Source organism: Neoarius graeffei, chromosome 25, assembly GCF_027579695.1.
Source record: "Neoarius graeffei isolate fNeoGra1 chromosome 25, fNeoGra1.pri, whole genome shotgun sequence".
NCBI classification, from domain to species: Eukaryota; Metazoa; Chordata; class Actinopteri; order Siluriformes; family Ariidae; genus Neoarius; species Neoarius graeffei.
The window spans coordinates 45,733,288-45,752,558 of record NC_083593.1 but is presented as its reverse complement, the minus strand read 5'-3'; the positions used below and the strand labels follow the sequence as shown (position 1 = coordinate 45,752,558).

The 19,271-nt window shown below is 41.5% G+C and overlaps 1 protein-coding gene across 1 annotated transcript in view; it reads left to right on the top strand.

Moving 5' to 3' along the window:
• Positions 1 to 8,060: 8,060 nt before the first annotated feature.
• pum3 (pumilio RNA-binding family member 3) overlaps positions 8,061 to 19,271 on the top strand; it is a 29,536-nt gene continuing 18,325 nt past the window's right edge. The window contains exons 1-7 of the mRNA XM_060908311.1: positions 8,061 to 8,186; positions 8,505 to 8,588; positions 10,773 to 10,955; positions 12,349 to 12,487; positions 14,723 to 14,798; positions 15,052 to 15,145; positions 15,252 to 15,318. Coding sequence (XP_060764294.1) covers positions 8,183 to 8,186; positions 8,505 to 8,588; positions 10,773 to 10,955; positions 12,349 to 12,487; positions 14,723 to 14,798; positions 15,052 to 15,145; positions 15,252 to 15,318 — 647 coding nt within the window. The 5' untranslated portion in view covers positions 8,061 to 8,182. The remainder of the gene's footprint in view (positions 8,187 to 8,504; positions 8,589 to 10,772; positions 10,956 to 12,348; positions 12,488 to 14,722; positions 14,799 to 15,051; positions 15,146 to 15,251; positions 15,319 to 19,271) is intronic.

Genomic DNA, 19,271 nt, shown 5'->3' with positions numbered 1-19,271 from the left:
CTAGTGAGTGGCATTGTTTTTACGACTCTTGATGATATTACTGTTCATTGTATTATTTGTTAAAATTCTTGTAGCAAACAGTTAGGTCACAAAATGTTTCCACAAACACACACACAAAAAAAAATCATGCACGTATCAATTTTATTATGATTAAAGGTGAAAACAGATACCATAAATGCAAGATTTCTATTCAAATAAAAGTATAATTAAGTTTACATCACTGTGACATTCGTAAAAACTTACATAACACTCGTGAATAGGTGTATTGTCCTTGCTATATTATTTCTGTTTAAGGATGGGCAAATATTTAACAGTTATTCCACGAATAACTGTAAATATATATATGTTATTTACCAGCTGGGAGGTCCGTATCGTGAAATACCATGACCGAGGTCTTGAAAGTACTGTATTCAAGGCCAAGGTCACGATATTTCACCATACGGACCGACCTTAAGCTGGTAAATAATATATTTATTTTTTTCTTTACCAAATTCTAACAGAAAACGAGAGCGTCCGAAAGGGAAAACCGAGCCGAGCCGAGCCGCCACTTTGAATCCTCATTCACGGCTGTAATGCATATGGCTTCCTCCTCGGTATACAAGTGCACTTCCATGGCAGGAAAAAAACTACATTTTGCCGCCTATGTAGTCCCCTGCTGTATTTATACAAAATTGAGTCATTCAGGATTCAGCCATGTTTTTGCTCGATGTTAGCAAGTTACAGGTTTTTAGCTTTCTCCTGAAATGTTTTATTTTATTTCTTCTTCCTCAGGGTAGTAAAACTCGCTTTCGCTGTGAACACTGTCGTTATCGCTGTCCATGATGTAAAATTAATGCTATTCTCCTTAGAAATGCTGGCAAAAATGTATAAGATTTTTGATAATCTTATAAATAAATCTTATAAAAAAAGAGATAAATGTTGACAAAAAATGCTACTATGTTTGTTGTCGTTGTGAATGAGCGAGTCGCCAGAAGTCTATAACTGGGGTTCGTACCATAGGATACGGACCTGCTCGCCAGCCAATCAGAGCGCAGGATTTGATGGAAACCGCACTGCTAAAAAAATTAACAGTTATTCCACGAATAACTGCAAATATAGCAAATATATTATCATAAATATATATTAGTTCTGGGCAGCACGGTGGTGTAGTGGTTAGCACTGTTGCCTCACAGCAAGAAGATTCTAGATTCGAGCCCAGTGGCCAGCGAGGGCCTTTCTGTGTGGAGTTTGCATGTTCTCCCCGTGTCCGCGTGGGTTTCCTCCGGGTGCTCCGGTTTCCCCCACAGTCCAAAGACATGCAGGTTAGGCTAATTGGTGGCTCTACATTGACTGTAGGTGTGAATGTGAGTGTGAATGGTTGCTTGTCAGCCCTGCGATAATCTGGCGACTTGTCCAGGGTGTACCCCGCTTCTCGCCCATAGTTAGCTGGGTTAGGCTCCAGCTTGCCTGCGACCCTGTAGAACAGGATAAGCAGCTACAGATAATGGATGGATGGATGGATGGATGGATATATTAGTTCTTATTCTGGTGGGTTGCGCCAGACTATCAATGCCTACAATATGGTGACAGAAACTCTAACCTGCACCAAATGTAGATCCATCCATGTGTCTTTGAGTCAGACTGTGCTTACACAACTGGACTTGGTTTGCAGATCAGAATTTCTAAGTCTGAAGAACCTCTTCAAGAGGCAAGAGTACTTCCTGCTGAACCCATGCCAGCATGACAGGAACATCAGTACCGGCTACTGTGGAGTAAAGCAGATCAGGCATGACAAAGGCAGACGGCCTCTAGTCAGCTCCCACACCCCATCATGCCAAAGAGGCCAGTGAAGACTCCCCCAGCACCAGAACCCCTTCTGACACCTCATAGCCTCACACCAACAGGACTAATACACATAGTCCTTCCTGTGCCGGTGGTTCAGGGCACCATCCCACAATTTGGTCCACCTACAGTGGCATGCAAAAGTTTGGGCACCCTTGCTGAAAATGTCTGTTACTGTGAATAGTTAAGTGAGCAGAAGATGAACTGATCACCAAAAGGCATAAAGGTAAAGATGAGACATTTCTTTTCAGCATTTTATGCAAGATTTGTGTATTATTTTTGTTTTGTACAATTGGAGAGTGAAAAAAGAAAAGGAACACCATGTGAAAGTTTGGGCACCCTAATACATTTGAGTTCTCAGGTAACTTTTACCAAGGTTCCAGACCTTAATTAGCTTATTGAGCTGTGGCTTGTTCAAATTCTTCGTTAGGAAAGGTCAGATGATGCAGATTTCAAAGCTGTATAAATTCTCTGACTCCTCAAACTTGTCCCTAAAATCAACAGCCATGGGCTCCTCTAAGCAACTCCCTCACATTCTGAATAATAAAATAATTGATGCTCACAAAGCAGGAGAAGCCTACAAGAACATAGCAAAGTGTTTTCAGGTAGCTGTTTCCTCAGATTGTAATGTTCTTAAGAAATGGCAGTTAACAGAAACAGTGGAGATCAAGGTGAGGTCTGGAAGATGAAGAAAACTTTCTGAAAGAACTGCTCGTTGGATTGCTAGAAAGGCAAATAAAAACCCCTGTTTGACTGCCAAAGATCTTCAGAAAGATTTAGCAGACCCTGGAGTGGTGGTGCACTGTTCTACTATGCAGCGACACCTGAACAAATATAACTTCATGGGAGAGTCATCAGAAGAAAACCGTTCCTGCGTCCTAGCCACAAAATTCAGTGTCTGAAATTTGCAAATGAACATCTAAGCAAGCCTGATGCATTTTGGAAACAAGTCCTGTGGACTGATGAAATCAAAATAGAACTTTTTGGCTACAATGTGCAAAGGTATGTTTGGAGAAAAAAGGGTGCCAAATTCCAGGAAAAGAACACCTCTCCAACTCTGAAGCATGGGTGTGGATCGATCATGCTTTGGGGTTGTGTTGCAGCCAGTGGCACAGGGCACATTTCATTGGTCGAGGGAAGCATGGATTCGAATAAATACCAGCAAACTCTGGAAGCAAACATCACACCATCTGTAAAAACGTTGAAGTTAAAAAGAGGACGGGTCCTACAATAAGACGATGATCCAAAACACACCTCAAAATCTACAATGGAATACCTCAAGAGGCACAAGCTGAAGGTTTTGCCCTGGCCCTCACAGTCCCCTGACCTAAACATCATTGAAAATCTGTGGATAGATCTCAAAAGAGCAGTGCATGCAAGACAGCCCAGGAAACTTGTAGAACTGGAAGCCTTTTGCAAGGACGAATGTGTGAAAATCCCCCAAGTAAGAACTGAAAGATTATTAGCTGGCTACAAAAAGTGTTTACAAGCTGTGATACTTGCCAAGGGGGTGTTGCTAAGAAATGACCATGTGAGGTGCCCAAACTTTTGCTTCAGGTCCTTTTCATTTTTTGGTATTTTACGCCTGTAAATGATGGAAATAAAAATGTAATCTTGCGGAAAATATTAAAGAAATGTCTCTTCTTTACCTTTATGCCTTTTGGTGATCAGTTCATCTTCTGCTCACTTAACTATTCACAGTAACAGACATTTTCAGTAAGGGTGCCCAAACCTTTGCATGCCACTGTACGTACCACCACAATGAAAGCTGGACCCACCCCCAAAAAAAGCATATCAGTGAACCGTGGAAGCAAATACACGCAAAAGGTGTGGCCGGTTCCACACCGCTGAGTTTGGACACAGCCAGTACTGCGGCAGAGTTTATTGCCCTCTTTCTGAATCTCTGCCAAAAAACCAGTGGTTGGAGGAAATGAGGGAAAAGTTTGCTAAATAATAATGCAGAACGTAGTGTAAATAGTTAATAGTTGGAAATAATAATTTTATTGTAAATAGTTTAAAATATTGTTTATTAAAGTAGTGATGTAGTATTCTGTTTACTGTTGCATGAAAATAAGTATTTATACATTTTAAGTCTACATTGTATTTGTTTTACTTTTCATGGTCTGTTTTAATTAAATCTTTGAAAAGTGTTTCTTGATACTTTTTTTCTGTGAACAAACAAAACTGGTGTGAAGCAGTGTACAAATACGTGTTTTAATGACAGTTTGTATAAAACAGCGCAAAACAACAACAGTAATAATAATATGGGGCGGCATGGTGGTGTAGTGGTTAGCGCTGTCGCTTCACAGCAAGAAGGTCCGGGTTCGAGCCCCGGGGCCGGCGAGGGCCTTTCTGTGCAGAGTTTGCATGTTCTCCCCGTGTCCGCGTGGGTTTCCTCCGGGTGCTCCGGTTTCCCCCACAGTCCAAAGACATGCAGGTTAGGCTAACTGGTGACTCTAAATTGAGCGTAGGTGTGAATGTGAGTGTGAATGGTTGTCTGTGTCTATGTGTCAGCCCTGTGATGACCTGGCGACTTGTCCAGGGTGTACCCCGCCTTTCGCCCGTAGTCAGCTGGGATAGGCTCCAGCTTGCCTGCGACCCTGTAGAACAGGATAAAGCGGCTAGAGATAATGAGATGAGATGAAATAATGAGATGAGATAATAATATGCCCAAGATTGACACAGTAACATGGTATGTTATTTACAAGTTAATTAACTTGACACTTGAAAAAACAAACAAACAAACAAACAAACAAACCCACCATGTTATGAAATAGGTGAAAATGAAACCGAGGAATTTACAGTTCTGGTAAATATAGGCAATGATTTCTGATATACATGAGAACATTCAGCAATGGAAAAACCCCATCCATGTCATGGGATGTGTCCTTGCAGTGGGCATTCTCGATCTGCAGGTAGGTGGGAGAAGAAAATTAAGACTTATCACACATATGTCCATGAACATGACACCAGCTCTGACCATCGGCGTCGCCAGGGGTATTTTACTGGGGCACGTGCCCCAGTATAGATCTGTAGTGCCCCAGTAAAAAAAATCCAGTGACGAAACGCTCTGAATTTTAAACTTGGGAATAGCTGCAATTTAATTAATTCATAACGTGGGGTAGGCTAACCGATGCGCGAAGAAGACCATCTACAATGCTTTTACATTGGTAGTTTTGGCTGGCCTCGCGCACACTAAGCAATGTGAAAAAAGTGTGCGCGTGACATGAGTAACATCTTGGTTGCTATGGGGACCGCAGACTCCAGCAGCCCTCAGATGCAATGAAATTCAGAGCAGGGGAAACCATCTCTCCGTGTTTTTCAACTGTTTACAGGTTAGTAGACAGTAATTCCACTGTCATTTTTGTAACACACACACACACACACACACACACACACACACACACACACACACACAGTGGTGCTTTTAGAGGCTTTTGGATTGTGTTTAGAGATGTTCAATGCTGAAAATGCGTGTGCTTACAAAGATATGTTTGGTGATTTAAAAGGTATCAAGTGTGAATACTGTTGGCCATTAAGTACTCTTGGTTGAGTTTAAAAACTCGGCAGTGTTGTATTGTATGTTAATATGTTCTTTTACAATATTACCAACAGTATAAGTATTACATTGCTATTATCACAAATGTTGCAAATATTCATACTGTTATTATTAAATGATTGACCTGGATTCAGTGTCCTCGTAATCATTTTGAGTTTTACAGCTCTAGTGACTAGTTTTAAGCAGGCCGTTTCTAAATATAAATATCAATATATAAATATATATTACATAAAATATAATATATATTACATAAAATGTAATATATATTATATAAAAAATATAAATATAAATATATAGTGCAAAATTTTTAGCTCGCGCGCTTCGCGCGCTCGCATACATTTCCTGTGCCCCTTTTGTGCCCCAATATGGTCTTGGGTCTAGTGACACCCCTGGCTCTGACAAAGGCAGCAGGAATTGATTAAGCCAGTAGTATTAGCTATCCAGTTACCATTACCACTGGCATATAACAAACAAACAAATAAATAAATAAAAATAAAATAACCTGGCGCACAGGAGAAACATCGCTTCACTGTGTCTCATCTCATCTCATTATCTCGAGCCGCTTTATCCTGTTCTACAGGGTCACAGGCAAGCCGGAGCCTATCCCAGCTGACCATGGGCGAAAGGCGGGGTACACCCTGGACAAGTCGCCAGGTCATCACAGGGCTGACACATAGACACAGACAACCATTCACACTCACATTCACACCTACGCTCAATTTAGAGTCACCGGTTAACCTAACCTGCATGTCTTTGGGGGAAACCGGAGCACCCGGAGGAAACCCATGTGGACAACATGCAAACTCCACACAGAAAAGCCCTCACCGGCCACGGGGCTCGAATCCGGACCTTCTTGCTGTGAGGTTACAGCGCTAACCACTACACCACCGTGGCTTCACTGTGTATTTTCTACCATCACTACTTCCTGCATCAATCTGTCGAGCTGACCAGAATATTGCCACCAAGTGTACCCAGAGGAACAGGAACTCGATCGACTGTGAGTGGCCACCAACAGTATATGCTGTGAACATAACAAAGTCCAACACCAAGCTCCATCTCTTTTCCTATATTCCTAGAACAAGTAGGATGTGGAACTCTCTACCAGCATCTGTATTTATCTCTGCTCCAAATATGGATGCATTTCTGAGAATTACTAATGCATACTTTTTGGACTTAAAGGAACAGTCCGCCGTACTTCCATAATGAAATATGCTCTTATCTGAATTGAGACGAGCTGCTCCGTACCTCTCCGAGCTTTGCGCGACCTCCCAGTCAGTCAGACGCAGTCAGACGCGCTGTCACTCCTGTTAGCAATGTAGCTAGGCTCAGCATGGCCAATGGTATTTTTTGGGGCTGTAGTTAGATGCGACCAAACTCTTCCGCGTTTTTCCTGTTTACATAGGTTTATATGACCAGTGATATGAAACAAGTTCAGTTACACAAATTGAAACGTAGCGATTTTCTATGCTATGGAAAGTCCGCACTATAATGACAGGCGTACTAACACCTTCTGCGCGCTTCGGCAGCGCATTGATATCTGAGCTCCGTATCAATGCGCTGCCGAAGCGCGCAGAAGGTGTTAGTACGCCTGTCATTATAATGCGGACTTTCCATAGCATAGAAAATCGCCACGTTTCAATTTGTGTAACTGAACTTGTTTCATATCACTGGTCATATAAACCTATGTAAACAGGAAAAACGTGGAAGAGTTTGGTCGCATCTAACTACAGCCCCAAAAAATACCATTGGCCATGCTGAGCCTAGCTACATTGCTAACAGGAGTGACAGCGCGTCTGACTGTGTCTGACTGACTGGGAGGTCGGGCAAAGCTCGGAGAGGTACGGAGCAGCTCGTCTCAATTCAGATAAGAGCATATTTCATTATGGAAGTACGGTGGACTGTTCCTTTAATTAAATAATGTTGTTGTCAAATGAATTAGTCACGATTGCTTATTTGTGATGCAATAGTCATGTGCATTGTCCCATAGGTCGCTTTTCATCAAGTTTGATGATGGCTCCATTAGGGCCTTGAATCACTTTAAAATAAATAAAATAAGGGCGGCACAGTGGTGTAGTGGTTAGCGCTGTCGCCTCACAGCAAGAAGGTCCGGGTTCGAGCCCCGTGGCCGGCGAAGGCCTTTCTGTGCGGAGTTTGCATGTTCTCCCCGTGTCTGCGTGGGTTTCCTCCGGGTGCTCCGGTTTCCCCCACAGTCCAAAGACATGCAGGTTAGGTTAACTGGTGACTCTAAATTGACCGTAGGTGTGAATGTGAGTGTGAATGGTTGTCTGTGTCTATGTGTCAGCCCTGTGATGACCTGGCGACTTGTCCAGGGTGTACCCCGCCTTTCGCCCGTAGTCAGCTGGGATAGGCTCCAGCTTGCCTGCGACCCTGTAGAACAGGATAAAGCGGCTAGAGATAATGAGATGAGATGAAATAAAATATAATAAAAATCCAAGCACTCTTGGGCGCCCTCTGGTGGCCACAGGAGCCCTAAGCAGGCGCTGAGTTCGCTTTTCTGCTTCAGTCTTCGGTTCGAGTCCCTCCCCGGTGTGTCCAAAGCATTTAAAAGCATTTCCCTACTTGTTTTCAGGCAGCTAGAAACACATTCATTGAACAGAAATGGACACAAAACATCCACATTTCTCTTTCTCTTCTTTGACGAACGAATGTTTCCCATCCTACCGTAATACAACAAGGAGCTGAAACTAAGACCGTAAAGCGATTGTTGTGTCGCGAAAAGAGCGTCTTGCTTTTTCACGACAACCGGAGCACACAGTGCCGTAAAGCGTTTCTCCTCAACACATGGGTGAGTTTTAAACGTGTCTGTTTGAATTGATCAGAATAACGCTTGTCTTTACATGAATGTGTCTTAAGTCTCAGATTTGTTGTATTTTCAGCCACCATTTCCTTCCTCTGATGAAGCTAAAGAATAAAACATTTATCCAGTGGTTATTAATAAAGTTTATATGTAGCATGGCTCGAGCTTTCAGCTAATGATAGTTGGGCTGCTGAAACAGTTCTGCCAGAAAATATGCAGGATGTGGATATTTACAGATATTTTTCAGTGTTTTACAAGAAATATTTCTCAGTGACATTTCATTATGTTGTTGTTTTTGTTTTGCAGTTTGGTTGGACACAATGGAGTCCAAACCAAGAAAGAAATCCTTCAACCTTAAAGATGGAAAGAAAGCTGGGTTTAAAGGGAAGGGTAAGAACACTTTATACACCCAGTCTGTGTCTTCAGAGACATTATTATTATTATTTGCTCAAGGTAGCATCAACCCTCCAGGCGTTTTTGTTTATTATTGTATCTAATTTATTTATAATTTATAAAATTCAAGTACCTGGGGTAGGGCTGGGCGATATGGCTGAAATCTGTATCACGATATAAGTGTTTCATATTGGTCGATATCGATAATTATTGAAACATTTTATGACCTATTTAAAATAAGGACCAGGAGGGAACAATACTAAATTCAAACATTTATTTTAAACTTAAACTTCCTCTGACAGCCAATAAGCAAGGAATGTCAACACGCATGTTCAATGTTACGATCACAACAAAAACTGAGCAATTATCAATAATAAAGTGCTTAAAAAACTCAAGTGTTATAAAAACATGAGCAAAGTGTTAAATGTAAACAGAGCAAAACCTGCTATGTGAGAAGGACTGTCATATTTTTAATTTTTTACTGCAAGTTTAGTGCAAAAAAAGTTCACCCTCTGGTGAATAACATTTAAAAACATAAATAAAAATATGCAGTGCTTTATAAACATAAAAGAAATTGAGTGAAACTGAGGTAGACTTAGACTGTACTTAAACTATTCAAGTATATTTTCATTGAAGGTTTAATAAAATAAAAATAGTGTTTTGTAAACATAGAAGAAATTAAAGTAAGACTGAGGTAGACTTAAGACTTTACATCTGTAACATCTGACCTTACTGACTTTTATCCACAATTTCCTCGCTCGTTCCGGCACTCATCTTTCTTTTCTTGGCCACGCTGTTTCTGGAAAAAAAATAAACACGACCACGAGACAACGAGATGGCGCAACCAAACCAATACTGTTACATGATTGGCTATCAGCGTGTCACTCCCTATGCGTTGCTAGGCACCAGAGGACGAGTGCCTTTGCTCATGCAACCAAGCTTGCTTCGCAACAACAGTTGATTGAAAGCGGACCTAAACCAGAGAGGGCTCTGGCTAACGCTTGTTTCTTGAAAAAAAAAAAATTCTATCGAAACGTTCTATCGAACGCATTTTCTATTGATATCAAGTATGTGTCTATCGCGATACGTATCGTTATCATTTTATCGCCCAGCCCTAACCTGGGGTCAACTGTGCAGGAAAATGGGGGGGGACTCCCTAAAGTGAATGACGCATGAAATGGAATGACAGGTAGTAAGTTTGAACAATAAATGGTCCCTTGTCATTCAGAATTTGAGCTTAAAGTATGTCATTCCACCTGGAAACGCTGTCATTCCATTTGTAAAAGGTGATATCACTGATAACATAACCTAAAAGTATGTCATTCCACTTAGAAACAATGTCATTCCATTTCATGAGCTGAAAGCATGTCATTCCACCTACATTTCAATCGTTATTCCATTTATAAGAATCTGAATGACAAGGGACCATTTATTGTTCAAATCACTAGCTGTCATTCGTCATTCCATTTCATGCGTCATTCACTTTAGGGAGTCCCAAAATGTGGGCTGCGATAGTGAGGTGAGAAAGAGAGTGCAGGCAGGGTGGAGCAGTTGGAGAAGGATTTCGGGAGTCATTTGCGATCAGAAAGTCCCAGCAAAAGCGAAAGGTAAGATGTATAAGACAGTAGTGAGACCAGCTGTGATGTACGGATTGGAGACCGTACCCTTAACGAAGAGACAGGAGGCAAAGTTGGAGGTGGCGGAGTTGAGGATGTTAAGGTTTGCGATGGGAGGTTGGACAGGATAAGGAACGACCACATCAGAGGGACAGCACATGTAGAGAGCTTGGGAATTAAGCTAAGAGAGATGAGACTGAGATGGTACGGGCACATGTGGGAAGGAGAATGTTGAGGATGGAGCTGCCAGGCACACGAAAACGAGGAAGGCCAAAGAGGAGATACATGGATGCGGTGAGAGAGGACATGAAAGTGGCAGGTGTGGTAGAGAAGGATGCGGAAGACAGGGAGCGATGGAGACGAAAGATCCGCTGTGGCGACCCCTAATCGGGAGCAGCCAAAAGAAGAAAAAGAATTGTATCTAATTTATTACATGGTTAATCAGGACATATTTCTGATGGAAATGCCTCTACACATTCCCCGTTGTGATTTTTCAAGCTGTCGATACATAACGGGTTAAAAAAATCATAAATAAAAGACTACGTTGTTCTGTGAAAACTCTTAGGCAAACCTGAAGGAAAGCCTGCTGGTAAACGTCCCTTTAAACCTCACAACTCGGACAAAAAGAAAACTTTTACAAAACCAGGAGGAAAAGGAGGACCAAAGAAATTCTTAAAGCGAAAGCCAACAGAAGGAAAGATGACCAAGAAGAGAAAACTGTCAGATGATCCTAAAAACTCAGACGAAGGTAGTTGGTGTTCTTTATTATTTTTAACAGTGTAATTTGTACAATTGAACGGTACACTGTAAAAAAGAATAGTTGAGAATGCTTGAAATTTCAAGGCAACCGTCTGCATTAAGAATTTTATGTTTTGCCAACGATGTATGCCCATGATAATCCAAACTATGATAACACTGTTATCTTTATTAAGAATTCTTAATTAAGTCAATTTTCAATTCCTCATTCTGCCAACATAGATTTCTCTTTTTGCTGAACAGTGGCATTCACAGTAGTACAAAAAGGCAATTGAGGTTATCACAAATTTTTTTTTGGATATTTTTTTGGGGCTTTTTTTACCTTTATTTGGATAGGACAGTGTAGAGACAGGAAATGAGCGGGAGAGAGAGACGGGGAGGGATCGGGAAATGACCTCAGGTCGGAATCAAACCCAGGTCCCCAGATTTATGGTATGGCGCCTTATCCACCTGAGCCACGACAACATGAACTTCAACCGGAGAGAGAACCACATTGCCCAGCCCTTGCATTTGGGAGAGGAAACCCCGTGTCTTGGTCATTAAGAGCATGCGCTGAATAAACACCTGTGGCAATTATGTATTTTCAATTCAGATTATTCACTATTGCATATTTACACATCGTTGAGGTGCACCCTATCAGTTTGATGTGGATTTTTCTGTTCGTTAATAATTATTCATATTTTCTTGTCCATTCAATTGTGAATATGGAATTACTTGAACAAAGTGTAATTCTATTTTTTAGAATTATCCACATCAAGAAAAATCCACATCAAACTGATAGGGTGCACCTCAGATGTGTAAATATACAATAGTGAATAATCTAAATTGAAAATACATAATTGTCACAGGTGTTTATTCAGCGCATGCTCTGAATGACCAAGACACGTGGTTTCCTCTCCCAAATGCAAGGGCTGGGCAATGTGGTTCTCTCTCCGGTTGAAGTTCATGTTGTAGTGGCTCAGGTGGATAAGGCGCCATACCATAAATCCGGGGGCCTGGGTTTGATTCTGACCTGAGGTCATTTCCTGATCTCTCTCTCTCCTGCCTATTTCCTGTCTCTACACTGTCCTATCCAAATAAAGGTAAAAAAAAAGCCCCCCAAAAAATTTGTGATAACCTCAATTGCCTTTTTGTACTACTGTGAATGCCACTGTTCAGCAAAAAGAGAAATCTATGTTGGCAGAATGAGGAATTGAAAATTGACTTAATTAAGAATTCTTAATAAAGATAAGTGTTATCATAGTTTGGATTATCATGGGCACATCGTTGGCAAAACATAAAATTATTAATGCAGACTGTTGCCTTGAAATTTCAAGTATTCTCAACTATTCTTTTTTACAGTGTATGGTCATTGTGGATGTGTGTGTTTATTTTGAACTGTGCAGGCTCGGAGGCAAAGAAACCCAAGTGGAATGAGTTTAAACAAAAGAAGAAAGAGTTAAAACAGAATCGACAACAGAACGATAAGAAAGAAACCTACCACATAGTGAACAGAGCCAAACAAGTGTGGGAGATGGTCAGAAGGTGAGCAGTTCTCTATTTCAAGGTCATTTGTGTGTGTAGTGTGTTTTAGTGCTGCTCGTTCTCTTTTTTTTTTTTTAAATATGATTTGCCTGCGACCCTGTAGAACAGGATAAAGCGGCTAGAGATAATGAGATGAGATGAGATTACAATATTGGGTTTTTGAGATCCTCCAATACTAATTTCCTCAAAGTGACTGTGACACATTCTCTACAAAATTGTATACATGCAAAAAAAAATTTAAAAATAATTTACAATAAGGGCTGGGTGATGAGACAGAAATATTACGGAATTTGGAATTTTAAACCTATATTTGTCACATGTACATTCAAGCACAATGAAATTCTTTCTCTGTATTTAAAGGGGAACTGAAGGGAAATTTTTTATCATCAAAATTCTATTTATCTCATTTTATAAAATATGCATTTCTGGCAGCTATTTTGTCGCTGCTATAGCAAGTTATGAGTGTTTGAAATATGCTCTGTAATACATCAGTCCATACGTCAAAGCAACGGCCGTAAACGGGATTCGTTGAGACCTGTGCGAGACTTCGTAGGACGGAAGTAAAACGTACAGCGGAAATCAAAGTGACCAACATCTGCCAACGTTGTCAAAAGACGCGCGCGCCCTCCTTTGAATGCTGACGTAATCAAGCCGGAAGTTTTCCCTGTGTCCGAAATCGCTCCCTACTCACTATATAGAGCACTATATACTGAGGACGCCATTTTGTAGCGCTGTCTGAAACCTTAGTGAGGATTATGTGGGAAATGCGCTCAGTATAATATGGATTTATCACAAAAATACACGCATGTATTTATTATTTTGAAAACCCATCAGCTGCCTGATCTGGCACGTTTTAATTGTGCGACAGTAATGACGTACATAGCAGCGCGACGGACTAGTCCTTATCCTGTCGTCTTTCCAGCTCTTCTCTACTCTACGTTGGTTTGAAGTCGTATGGAATGATCTCCATCGCTGATGAAGCTGGCAGATCTCGAAGTGAATCTAAATGGGAATGATACGGCGATCTGGCCGCTGTGTAAACGGTTTTCAAAATGGCGGCGCTGACACTTCACGTTTGAAGTCTTGCACAAGTCTCGTGAAGATCGCGCGGATAAGCGACGCCTGCGTGGACCATACGAACTACATTCAACATGGCTAAAAACCGAATAGGACGATAAGTGTAATATAAAATATATGCCAATATGAGTCACGATATAAGGTTAATAAAACCGAAAACGTAATCGAATAACACGTTACTTACGAAATAAAGCAAGTTTAAAAATGACTTCAGTTCCTCTTTAACCCACCTGAAGCAGTGAACATACCTGGGGCGGTTGGGGGTAGATGCCTTGCTCAAGGGCACTTCAGCCACTCCACTGTAGAAGGAGGGGAAAGTGCTGCTCATCAGGAACTTGCATTAGACTGCATCTTGTCACAGAGACGCGTGGTTTGAAAATACACTACCGTTCAAAAGTTTGGGGTCACTTTGAAATGTCCTTATTTTTGAAAGAAAAGCACTGTTCTTTTCAATGAAGATCACTTTAAACTAATCAGAAATCCACTCTATACATTGCTAATGTGGTAAATGACTATTCTAGCTGCAAATGTGTGGTTTTTGGTGCAATATCTCCATAGGTGTATAGAGGCCCATTTCCAGCAACTCTCACTCCAGTGTTCTAATGGTACAATGTGTTTGCTCATTGCCTCAGAAGGCTAATGGATGATTAGAAAACCCTTGTACAATCATGTTAGCACAGCTGAAAACAGTTTAGCTCTTTAGAGAAGCTATAAAACTGACCTTCCTTTGAGCAGATTGAGTTTCTGGAGCATCACATTTGTGGGGTCGATTAAATGCTCAAAATGGCCAGAAAAATGTCTTGACTATATTTTCTATTCATTTTACAACTTATGGTGGGAAATAAAAGTGTGACTCTTCATGGAAAACACAAAATTGTCTGGGTGACCCCAAACTTTTGAACGGTAGTGTAAGTCGTATACAAACACCAGTCAGTCAGAAGAATAAAAAGCCCTCGACACCGGAACCTGTGTTTTTTAGGTCTGTATTGGGTTGAAGAATCAACCATACAACTGTGTATTTTCAACTGTGTCTAAAAGTATACATTTGAGCTGCGACACACATCTAAGCTTTTGCGTAGTGAACAGATTACATTTCCACACACGTGTGTAACTCGCATCATTTGTCTGTGACTACACTGTGGTTGTTTTTGGCTGCAGGAAAGACTGTGACGCAGATAAGAGAGTAAAGTTGATGAAAGAACTGCAGGAGCTCGTGCGAGGCAAGATAAAGACGGTAAATATTGTTTTAGTTGTTCATGCTAACAAGACTGTATATGTTAGACAGAACGGCAGTAAGTGTTTATGCACTACCAAGCGCTTTGAGATTTTGGTTTTGTCCAAGATTGACACTTGGAAAAAGACCAAAGTTAAACTCGTAGAGATGGAGCATTCCCGCTGAATGAAGGCTGATAGAACATGTAATTTAAAAAAAAGCATATAATTTGATTTGCAGTTGCAGGAATAATTGCCAGCTTATGTTGTTCTAGATTGCGTTTGCTCATGACTCGACTCGAGTGCTTCAGTGTTTCATACAGTTTGGAAACGACAAGCAGCGACAAGAGATCTTTGATGAGCTCAAAGGTTGGTGTTCATGACCGCAGTATTTTAGCACATTGGGCTGATATTGTTTTTATAAATTGCATTTGATATATAATTTTTTTTTTTTTATTTGGCCCTCTTTGTCTAGATCACTTGGTGGAGTTGAGTAAATCCAGATATGCAAGGAACATTGTAAAGAAATTTTTAATGTATGGGTAAGTAACCATGTGACAGAACCACTGTGATTAGGCACAATATCGGGCACATATAGTACCAGGCAAAAGTTTGTACCCACCTTCGAATTCAACGTTTTTTCTTTATTTTTATGAATTAAAAGACACTTTTTCATGTCTTAAAGGTCCCATGGCATGAAATTTTCACTTTCTGAGGTTTTTTAACGTTAAAATGAGTTCCTCTGACCTTCTTAAGTCACCCCAGTGGCTAGAAATTTCATAATGTGTAAACCAAACTATGCCCAACATTTGAGAATAGCGCGTCAAAACGGCGCGTTGATAAACTCTTCCCTTTACTACGTCAGCAAGGGAAATGATCCCCCCCCCCGGATTCCCACCCACCGTATGAATTGCCCGCCCAGTTGTAGTGAGGAGACCATAGAGGACACAACAACATGGCACCACCTAAGCGAGCGAAACATGGAAATTGCGCTGTACATGGATGTGACAACACAGAAAGGAGTCTGTTTTTACTGCCGGCGGGAGAGCCCCTGAAGACGCAGTGGCTTAATTTTATTTACTCCAATAATACGCCGTCGAGTCTACCTAAGACGGTGTATGTTTGTCGGAAGCATTTTCCTGAGGAATGTTTCCACAACTTGGGACAGTACAGGGCAGGTTTTGCACATCAGCTGTCACTGAAGCCTGGGTCCGTACCAAGCATCCCTGCCGCATCAGCCACAAACACCGAACAAGTAAGTGTATAACTGGTCGTTTTGCCGTGTTTTAAAATCGGTGCGTTTGCAATGGCTACATTAGCTGTGCAGCTAACCGCTTCCTGCAGTTAGCCAGGTACTCTGCGCTACCTCTGTTATAATAGCCAATCAAAACAGTTTTTACAAAGACACCCACATTCTTTTTTTTAAGTCACTTGTTCATTTTATTTGTTTGTTTGTTCACTAAAAACCCAAACATTTGTTGAATTTATTTTATTTCCTCGCGTCGCACCTTAATGACGTCAGCGCACGGTATTTTTCCCTGATTCTGGGCCGGGGTGTCGTGAGTGGCAGAGCAGCTCCATCGCTGCGATCCATTGAAAGTCAGCCCTAGATCCAATCTTTTGTCGGGAGCCGAGGTCGCGCGGGTGGCCCTCCAGCGGCACCGGCCGCCCGTGGAGGCAGCGGTTCTCTCAGGGGCGAGTTGGGGGGGAGGAAACGGCAAAGTCCCCACTCCTCCATGGTAAAACTGCTCAAAACTGCCGACGGGAGAGTTTTACCATTTTTTTAGACAGGGCGGACAGACCAGGGCATTCGCCCGCCTGGCCGTGCCCGACGAGGAGCGCTCTCGGCCGGCTTGGGAGGCAGACGGCAGCCCCCCATGGCACGCCCCCACCCTCTACCCTTCCCCGCCTCCATGCTTCTCATTAGCAAAACAACGCACTGGGAAAAGGGCTGAAATGGGGCTTTCTTCCAGGAGGCTATATCTACGTTCCGAGGGTTCATTTCGAGAAAGGCTGCGGATATAACATCCGGAAGCCTCCACGATCCCGTTTAAAGCATCAACAAACCACCATGCCATGGGTCCTTTAAAGTATTAATGGTCTTCTGTCGTTTCTCTTGACTTGGTGCGTATCCTGGACCAATTTCTTTTTTTATTTTTATATGAAAGTATGTCCCTTTACACACTCATCCAGAATAGTAATTTTGCACAAGACCTTTCTGTTTACAACAGGAAAAAATAAAATAAAACACGTCTGGAAAAATCCCAAGGGAGTCTGGAGCCTGATTCGTGACGTCACCTGCGGAAGCGCCAGCAAGCTGCGAGAACTTTGCACGGTTTCAGTGCACAGCCTGTGTAGACCAAGTTTAGCAGCTAGGGATTTTGCATTGAAATATGGAATTGTCACCTGAGTGCAATGTGGGAAACGATGAGTACTAATCCCATCATGATTGGTGTTGCTACACCCTCCTACGATACATCTGTTAACCATTTTAATAATTACATGATAATGTTGAGAAATTTGCAGAAAACCACCAGGTCATTTTCTCATAAACAAACCAGCGCTGATGTAGGATTCAGAGGGAGGCGTCCCGCACGTGACGTCACGAAAATCAATGTTTGCCGGGAAATCCAAATGCCAAGTTTTTTCAGAGACGGACCAATTCGCCTCAAATGGCTTGATTTCAACTGAATTTTTCTGGTATTGTGCAAGGTAAAAACAATTGCACAAAATGCAAAATCTGACAGATATTTGACCAAAGTTTAATATAAAATAGGAGAATTACAACCCCGATTCCAAAAAATTGGAACAAAGTACAAATTGTAAATAAAAACGGAATGCAATGATGTGGAAGTTTCAAAATTCCATATTTTATTCAGAATAGAACATAGATGACATATCCAATGTTTAAACTGAGAAAATGTATCATTTAAAGAGAAAAATTAGGTGATTTTAAATTTCATGACAACAACACATCTCAAAAAAGTTGGGACAAGGCCATGTTTACCACTGTGAGACATCCCCTTTTCTCTTTACAACAGTCTGTAAACGTCTGGGGACTGAGGAGACAAGTTGCTCAAATTTAGGGATAGGAATGTTAACCCATTCTTGTCTAATGTAGGATTCTAGTTGCTCAACTGTCTTAGGTCTTTTTTGTCGTATCTTCCGTTTTATGATGCGCCAAATGTTTCCTATGGGTGAAAGATCTGGACTGCAGGCTGGCCAGTTCAGTACCCGGACCCTTCTTCTACGCAGCCATGATGCTGTAATTGATGCAGTATGTGGTTTGGCATTGTCATGTTGGAAAATGCAAGGTCTTCCCTGAAAGAGACGTCGTCTGGATGGGAGCATATGTTGCTCTAGAACCTGGATATACCTTTCAGCATTGATGGTGTCTTTCCAGATGTGTAAGCTGCCCATGCCACATGCACTAATGCAACCCCATACCATCAGAGATGCAGGCTTCTGAACTGAGCGCTGATAACAACTTGGGTCGTCCTTCTCCTCTTTAGTCCGAATGACACGGCGTCCCTGATTTCCATAAAGAACTTCAAATTTTGATTCGTCTGACCACAGAACAGTTTTCCACTTTGCCACAGTCCATTTTAAATGAGCCTTGGCCCAGAGAAGACGTCTGCGCTTCTGGATCGTGTTTAGATACGGCTCCTTCTTTGAACTATAGAGTTTTAGCTGGCAATGGCGGATGGTACGGTGAATTGTGTTCACAGATAATGTTCTCTGGAAATATTCCTGAGCCCATTTTGTGATTTCCAATACAGAAGCATGCCTGTATGTGATGCAGTGCCATCTAAGGGCCTGAAGATCACAGGCACCCAGTATGGTTTTCTGGCCTTGACCCTTACGCACAGAGATTCTTCCAGATTCTCTGAATCTTTTGATGATATTATGCACTGTAGATGATATGTTCAAACTCTTTGCAATTTTACACTGTCGAACTCCTTTCTGATATTGCTCCACTATTTGTCGGTGCAGAATTAGGGGGATTGGTGATCCTCTTCCCATCTTTACTTCTGAGAGCCGCTGCCACTCCAAGATGCTCTTTTTATACCCAGTCATGTTAATGACCTATTGCCAATTGACCTAATGAGTTGCAATTTGGTCCTCCAGCTGTTCCTTTTTTGTACCTTTAACTTTTCCAGCCTCTTATTGCCCCGTCCCAACTTTTTTGAGATGTGTTGCTGTCAGGAAATTTCAAATGAGCCAATATTTGGCATGAAATTTCAAAATGTCTCACTTTCGACATTTGATATGTTGTCTATGTTCTATTGTGAATACAATATCAGTTTTTGAGATTTGTAAATTTTTGCATTCCGTTTTTATTTACAATTTGTACTTTGTCCCAACTTTTTTGGAATCGGGGTTGTACATTGATCTCGCTCTGCTCGATGGCTATCAGCTCTTGTATGACTCAGTTTTGTGGAATAACTGTTAAATATGCTCTAAATAAAGTGCGCCTAAATCCTTTTTATCCTTA